The sequence below is a fragment of the Pseudoliparis swirei genome, chromosome 17, assembly GCF_029220125.1.
Source record: "Pseudoliparis swirei isolate HS2019 ecotype Mariana Trench chromosome 17, NWPU_hadal_v1, whole genome shotgun sequence".
Classification (NCBI taxonomy): Eukaryota; Metazoa; Chordata; class Actinopteri; order Perciformes; family Liparidae; genus Pseudoliparis; species Pseudoliparis swirei.
The window spans coordinates 1,313,088-1,321,047 of record NC_079404.1 but is presented as its reverse complement, the minus strand read 5'-3'; the positions used below and the strand labels follow the sequence as shown (position 1 = coordinate 1,321,047).

General features: G+C 53.8%; 1 protein-coding gene across 1 annotated transcript; it reads left to right on the top strand.

Moving 5' to 3' along the window:
- Window positions 1-3,146: 3,146 nt before the first annotated feature.
- On the top strand, window positions 3,147-7,104 carry dact2 (dishevelled-binding antagonist of beta-catenin 2). Its single transcript, XM_056435582.1, has 4 exons — window positions 3,147-3,604; window positions 4,498-4,630; window positions 4,713-4,994; window positions 5,111-7,104. Exons 1-4 carry the CDS (start codon window positions 3,161-3,163, stop codon window positions 6,799-6,801), a joined length of 2,550 nt encoding a protein of 849 aa, XP_056291557.1. The 5' UTR covers window positions 3,147-3,160; the 3' UTR covers window positions 6,802-7,104.
- Window positions 7,105-7,960: the final 856 nt, after the last annotated feature.

Here is a 7,960-nt window from a genome sequence, read left to right as displayed (position 1 = left end):
TCATGAGTTAGACAGATCCACACGGCTTTGGGGAATCAGATCCAGATCTCGAACCACTGCATGGGACTTTACCTTACATCTCAGATTCGTGGACACATGGCGATCTCAGGCAAATCAGAGTTATTACACACACACTGCGGGTGTGTATACCGCACCCAGCACCATTCAAACATAGGGCACACACATTACACACTTTCCAGTTTTGTTACTTTATGGGACTTTAGTTAAAGCAACAGGAGTATCAGGAGGCTTCTGAGCCCATATACATCAGGGCCTGATTTTAGGGCCCCACGAGGCATAATTTATGCGCTGGTGCTCCTGTTAATAAGTGAGAATGCACACACACACACACACACACACACACACACATACACACACACACCACACACACACACACACACACACACACACCCACACACACACACACACACCACACACACACACACACACACACACACACACACACACCCACACACCCACACACACACACACACACACCCACACACACACACACACACACACACACACACACACACACACACCCACACACACACACACACACACCCACACACACACCCACACACACACACACACACACACACACCCACACACACAGGGAAGTACAGCTCAACATCAGCACATCTCAGGAGCCCTGTTTCCCTCGTCTCTGTGTGATATCAGATGTGACTCCTTTGAAGTCGTAAGCTCATGATGCCGACAGGTGAAACGTTCAGGTTACACACACACCTACACACACACTCTCTCTCACACACACACACACACACACACTCGCTCAGGCCCACATATGACAGCATGTTTACCCTCTGACTTCCATCCCACGCGTTTTGTTTGTTCCCAGGTGCAAACGCTCTGACTCTCTGACTCTCTGACTCTATGACTCTTAGACTCTCAGACTCTTAGACTCTCTGACTCTTAGACTCTCTCTGACTCTCAGACTCTTTGACTCTCAGACTCTTTCCACTGCAGCTGGTGTTCAAGAAGTAGCGTGGACACAATAAAGGATCTTTTGTGTTATTTCATTCTGGGGGTCACACATAACCTAGAGCTACACGTTGACAAAGAGGAGACACCTTCTTGAGCCCTGCTGATGTCACCCTGAGGAAGGGCTTTGAAGGGGATGAGGCACCCATTTACAATGCATCTTTGTGGCTCATTCTGGGGGGTCCGCAACCTGAAACTACACATTTGACAAGAGACACCTTCTTGAGCCCTGCTGATGTCACCCTGAGGAAAGGGCACAGAGGATGAGGGCACCATTTACAATGCAGCGCTGTGTTATAGGCCGCATGGGGAGGGACATGACGTCATCATGAGAGGAGCCCGCTCACAATGAGCTGTGTGCAGCCGCATCAGGAGGACATGATGTCATCATGAGAGGACTGGGCTCACCATGAGAGGACTGGGCTCACCATGAGCTGCGGGTGAGAGGAGCTTCAGAGGGGTCATGGGTCGTTCAGTCGCCAGGGTTAGTGTACAGTGAACACACCTGTGGTCGGCTGCGTGGTGAACAGGTGAAGAAGCTTCTCGGGTCATTTAAATGTACAGACTATATGAAAGTCATGAAAAAACCTCACAAGACTGAGAAGTAGTGTGACACTGCCCTCTAGTGGCGGGAGAGGAGTGGTTTTACATTCATATGATATCAATCAGCGTGTCACACACCTGTGATGCCCTGCAGCCTTTACCTGCTGCCTCCTCACCTGTGACCTGTGACCTGTGGTTATGTATCATCACATTGTGAACAAGAGCTTCCTTCATCAGGTGCGTGAGGCAATACGCTTGTCCTGTGAGTCATGTAGTCAGATGTAAAAATGTGTTAAATGAGGACAGTTGTGTGATTTCATGACTGAATATATATATATATATATATATATATATATTTACATATATATAATATGAATATATAAATATATTTACATGTATATATATATTCATATATACATGTAAATATATATATATATATATATAATATATATATATATATATATTTAAATATGAATAGAGTCTTTATTACAGAACCTCAATCAATGAATGTCTTGACACTTACCTTCATTCATTGAGCAAACCTGCACACAAGCTCAGGTCCAGGCGGTGTTGTCTGCGGGCGGGGCTATGGGCGGGGCTGTCTGAGGAGGAGCCGGAAGTGGGAGGAGCCTGTCTTGATAACACCTACATAGTGAGATTGAGTGCAGTTGAGGACCATCTCGTGTTACCTGCAGCTGGTTTTCTAGTGAAAAGTGAGTTTCTTGACTTCTTCTTGGTACATGTGTGTAACACCTACGTGTGTGTGTGTGTCGTATGTTAGACTACACTCACTGAAGATATGCACAATATATAACGTTGGTCTCAGTCATTTACATGTATTTATTTAGTTTGCACAATTCAAACAATAAAATAAAACTCACAACCGAGATAAATAAATATCACAGTGCAGGACGAGCCTTCAGGTTTCCCCCTGGATGTAGTATTCAAATGTTATATGTATATATATGTAAATATATACACATTTATATATATGTATATATTTACGTGTGTGTGTGTATATAATATACATACATAGTTCTTTTTACTTTAAAGCTATAAGTGCTTTAAATACTGTCGTGTGATCTCCTCCCAGAGTCTGTAAACGCATGTGATGTAGTTGTGTTTAGTTTGGATCCATAAGTTCTGTAACTCTGTTCCTTCATCTTTTGTTCAACTTTAACATCTCACGCAGTGACCCGGTGGACGTGCATCATTACAGTGTAGTACTCTGTCTCACCACCGGGGGGCGTCATGTATCTATCACTCTGCCACCACCTTCTACGTTCAAGTGAAAATTAAAAAAACTACAAAGAAATGAGTGGTTACACCTTTAAACCAAACTTCTATGAAACAAAATAAAGATTTAAATGGCCTCTATTTGTTTAAAGACGAATCAAACGTGTGGAATATCTTCTTCATGAGGACTCTGATGTTTTTCCGGTGACTAGTTTTAGGTTTTGAGTGATGAGAGAAACATGTAGAAGTTTATCCCCTGAAATGACCTCCAGTAGCAGCGGAGAGATCACAACACACACCGCTGCATGCCCGGGCAGCTCCACCAGGCCCGAATGGAGAGGATTACAACCAGATGTTCATTGGGACTCCGCGGCAGCCAATGGGAGGAGGCCGTTTGGTGTGTGGGAGGAGCTCCGCTGCTCCTCTGAGCTGGAGCTTTATTCTAACAGGTAGTTTAAAAAGCAAACAGGTCAGCAGCAGCCGGAGAGAGGACGCGTCTGGGTCTGGATCAGGATCAGGGTCTACGGCCAGCATGCTGAGCAGGAAGGGGTCTAGTGCCGGGATGAAGGGGTCTAGTCCGGGGATGGTGGGGTCTAGTCCGGTCATGGGCGCCGGGGCGGACCGCAGCCGGGTCGGGGAGCGGCTCCGGGCCGCCCTGGCCGGGCTGCAGGAGCTGCATCTGCTGAAGGACCGGCAGGGCGACATGGTGAGCTGGGCCCTGAGGATGGACCGCGAGGAGCCGGTCTCTGCTGGCCTCCCGGACCCGACCGGGGCCGAGGAGCAGCGGCTGGAGGCGACCCTGACGACCCTGAAGCAACAGCTGGTAGGAAGCCGTGAAGTCCTGTGTGTTCACCTGTTTATGAGAGTTACTCTTCTTCACCGTGGGAGCTCGGTCACTTTCTACCTCTTATTGTCGTGGGAATGAAATGTTCCGTCAGGTGACGTCATCCCGTCTTCAATTATTAGCAGACACACTTTCATGGCTCAGCAGGGGGCCGGAAGTAGGAGAGGTGTCATAAATCAAGGTTCACCGCAGGACCAAGAGGACGTGTGTCTCTGTCTCTGTGCGTGTGGTTGTGTGTGTGTGTGTGTGTGTGTGTGTGTGTTGACGCGCGCGCACTGCAGGGGGTCCATAACCCAATCATTAACCTCTAATGCAGCACAAGGAAAACACGGTGTGTGTTTAATGTGCTGTGGTGTGAGCCTGAGCGTTCCCATGAGCAGCTGGTCCCAGGTCAGTTCTGAACCCTCACAGGAAGCAGCCTGAGGCGTCATGGACAGCTCATGGTTCACATCGTGATCACAGGGTTACATATTTAAATACACATCTACACGGAGACGTAAAGGTCCAGAAACTGTTTCAAAAGACCAACTGGACGCTCTGGGAGAAGAGGACTTTAACTCAGCGGAGCCGCCTCCCTGCTCCTCCTCATCCTCCTCCTCCTCTGACTGTAACAGTACAGCCGAGCCCTCCAGCCCAACCCCCACGCTCTCCTCTGGCCGTTGACACAATGGCCCTCGCTGTGGGGGAGCAATGAGTTACCCACCACCGGCTCCTTTATGCTCCCTTGTGCTGCGGGGGTTAATCATCAGCCACAGCTGAGCGCCTTTGTGTTCCTGATGGCCGTACATTAGAGCCTCTTCATCCCCACCACCGGCCTCGTCTTCGTGACATTAAATGCGCCGGTCGGTAAGTCTCCGCTCCGTGTGTTTCAGTCTCGGCTCCGGAAGCAGGACGTGGGCCTGAAGTCTCACCTGCAGCAGCTGGACCAGCAGATCAGCGAGCTGAAGCTGGACGTGAGCAAAGCCTCCGCGGAGCAGCCGGAGAGCGACAGCCGGCCGAGCTCCGGTGAGCGGGCGGCAGAGCGCCTCGCCGTCACGTCCTCCGCGCCGGCGTCACGCGGCGGGCCTCACTGTTCTTCTCTCTGCAGGGTTCTACGAGCTCAGCGACGGCGGCTCCTGCTCGTTGTCCACCTCCTGGACCTCCGTGTACAGCGAGTGTCTGTCGTCCTCTCAGACGAGCCTCCTCCTCTCCCCCACCAGCCCGGCTCACGCCCACGTGGCGCCGCCGGCACAGGGAGACATCTGCCGCCGGCGCTCCGCCGATGAGAGCTCGGCCCAGACCAACCCGCCGCGGGCCGGCGGCCTCCATCTGGGCAGCAGCAGGATCCGAGCCGGCACCGAAAAGGCTCGGCCCAGACCCGTGTCCGCAGGTAAGCCGGTCCCTCCGGGTCTGACTCCAGGCGGCGCCGTGAGAGCCGGGTGGCGCTGTTGCTCGGCAACACGCCGTCGGTGATCTAAAGGTTCCTCTGTGTTCTGTGCTCATCAGGGGATCTGGACCGCATGATGGCTCAAGGGCCGAGTCACTACAAGCCTGTGGATGCAAAGAAACCGTCGGCGTGCTCCACCCTGAGGACCACCGCGGTGGACCCCAAGTTCCACAGCAACCTGGTGTCCCGCTACCCGAGCCCCCTGCACGCCGTCGCCCTGCAGAGCCCCATCTTCTCCCACGGGGGAGACCCGGCCACACCTGGACCTCTAGAGGGGCAAGGACCCCTCGCAGGGGGCGGGTCCGACTCCAAGAGCCTCGGTTACATCGACAAGCTCCTCCTGCGCAGCTTGAGCAGAATCCAGAGTGAGACCGGCCCGGAGACCCTGCAGAGGTACCACAGGAGGCCCAGCGAGGCCCCTCAGAGGGCCCCGTGGGCGCTGCAGCCGCTTGCAGACGTCCCTCCGCTGCAGAGCCAGAAGAGACGCAGCCCCGAGCCGGCCGATAAGGCCGAGCAGCATCCGTCAGCCAGAGCCCCGGAGGGCTCCCAGCGGTACTCCTACCCTGCGGCCACGAGGGATTACAATGTTGATGAGGTCACCGCCTTATCTCCGAGGAGGAATGATAGACCACCGGGAGAACACGCTCGGGTAGCGAGAGGCCATCCAGAGGCCGCGCCCCAAGAGAGAAAGGCCTCCAGGCAGAGGGCTGGGCCGGCCCTCAGCTCCGGCACCGAGAGTCAGAGCGTCGAGGTCTACACGACCTCCCCGGAGTTCGTCCATGCCCGGTTCGTCCCCGCTGGCTCTCAGAGGGTCAAGGTGAGGCAGGCAGACCGTAAAACCAAAGCCCTGAAACTGAGAAGGAAAAGCGGCGAGAAGCCTCGAGCGACGAGGCAGCACCACGGATCCTCCTCGGGGGAAAGGACCCGAGAGGCCGGCGGGGGAACCAAGGGGGAACCGAGAAGACCGGGGAAAGGACAAACGAGCCACAAGCTGACCGGCGGTCACTCAGAGGAGCGCAGACAGGGCTCAGGATCCGACTGCAGCCACTGCAGCCCGGGCCTCATGTGCTCCCACCAGGTCCCCCCGAGGCCACAGCCCACCCCGGCCGGCGCCAAGTCCAGCAGGAGCCGCCGGCCGCAGTGCGCCGGGTACGAGCCGCCGCCGGCCGAGCCGAGGAAGAGGAGGCCGGGCGCTGCCCGATGGCCGTCCGACGGGGAGATGTTCCACGCCCCGTGTGCCCCTCGGCGTGTTCAGGCACCGGGGGTCATGCAGCTGGTCCGCGAGCCCAAGTGGACCGGACCTCCTCGCTCCTTCCAGTCCGCCAACCCTTTCCTCCACAGCCTCAATGCCAGGTACCCCGCAGCAGCCTTCAGCAGCGCCGGCCTCTACCCCCCTAAGTGCGAGTCCGAGTACTCTGCCGAATGCGCCTCCCTGTTCCACTCCACCATCGCGGAGAGCAGCGAGGGCGAGATGAGCGACAACACCACCAACCGCTTCGGGGACAGCGAGTCCAGCCAGAGCGGCCGGTCCTCTGACTCTGAGGGCAGCCTGTCCCCGGACGAGGAGGACCAGGCGGACCGCCAGGAGGAGAGGGGTCTGGTGTGGGCCCAGGCTGCTCTGGGCCCCACCGCAGCTGGACAGCCCCCCCGCCCCGAGCCACCGGCCTGCCGCATCAAAGCCTCCCGAGCCCTGAAGAAGAAGATCCGTCGGTTCCAGCCGGCCTCCCTGAAGGTCATGACCCTGGTGTAGTGGTTCGCCCTGGGCAGTGAGACCTGTTGGGAGGACTCTGAGAAAAGCTTTCAAAGGGCTTTGAAACCTGGTGACCTTTGACCTCCACACTCTGAATCATCACTGTCGCTTCAATTAAACTGTTTGCTGATTACTTTGTTAAAATAATTTACAATTGAACATGAAACTAGACGAAGCTGCACTGTAGAACACAATTACACTTACTCTGTAGATATTGATTGTGTAATCCGGGTTGTCGTGTCTTACATGTCTGACGTTACTTGTATGTACCTGAGAAATAAAACACTCTTTTTACTTATTGCTCATACTCGTGTGTTTTCTGTACATTGGTTAAAACATCCATGTGTTCTTCTGATGAACTCAGTTAATCTATATTGTTTTAGTCTGAGTGTTCATCAATTCCTCATGTTTTTATCTTTTAGAGCCTGAGGTAGCACTCGATCTGGCGTTATTTGCACTTTTCTGCATCAGTAATTGTGCAAAGTTTACACATTTAACCTGCTAACGTCTCCTGAGAACTCATCAGACATGTTAGTTTGTTTTTTAATCGACAGATAGCGCTAATGCTAACGACTCCTCTGGTTCCTGTCCAGCTGCATCACGACTGTCAGTTTTAATGAGAGAAAGTTATCAGTCGGTCATTTAAATTTGCGTCAACACCCTAAAACACTCCCACATGCAGGTGGCTGCAGAGGAGCAGGTCTTTGAGGAGGTGTGCAGCAGTAAAGGAGCAGGTCTTTGAGGAGGTGTGCAGCAGTCGAGGAGCAGGTCTTTGAGGAGGTGTGCAGCAGTAAAGGAGCAGGTCTTTGAGGAGGTGTGCAGCAGTCGAGGAGCAGGTCTTTGAGGAGGTGTGCAGCAGTCGAGGAGCAGGTCTTTGAGGAGGTGTGCAGCAGTCGAGGAGCAGGTCTTTGAGGAGGTGTGCAGCAGTAGAGGAGCAGGTCTTTGAGGAGGTGTGCAGCAGTAGAGGAGCAGGTCTTTGAGGAGGTGTGCAGCAGTCGAGGAGCAGGTCTTTGAGGAGGTGTGCAGCAGTAGAGGAGCAGGTCTTTGAGGAGGTGTGCAGCAGTAGAGGAGCAGGTCTTTGAGGAGGTGTGCAGCAGTCGAGGAGCAGGTCTTTGAGGAGGTGTGCAGCAGTAGAGGAGCAGGTCTTTGAGGAGGTGTG

Bases quoted from the DNA above. Each gene is read 5' to 3' on its own strand.
- dact2 (XM_056435582.1), top strand. From the start codon at position 3,161: ATGGGAGGAGGCCGTTTGGTGTGTGGGAGGAGCTCCGCTGCTCCTCTG. The intron at 3,605-4,497 runs GTAGGAAGCCGT...CGTGTGTTTCAG, and splicing joins CGACCCTGAAGCAACAGCTG to TCTCGGCTCCGGAAGCAGGA. The intron at 4,995-5,110 runs GTAAGCCGGTCC...TGTGCTCATCAG, and splicing joins GCCCAGACCCGTGTCCGCAG to GGGATCTGGACCGCATGATG.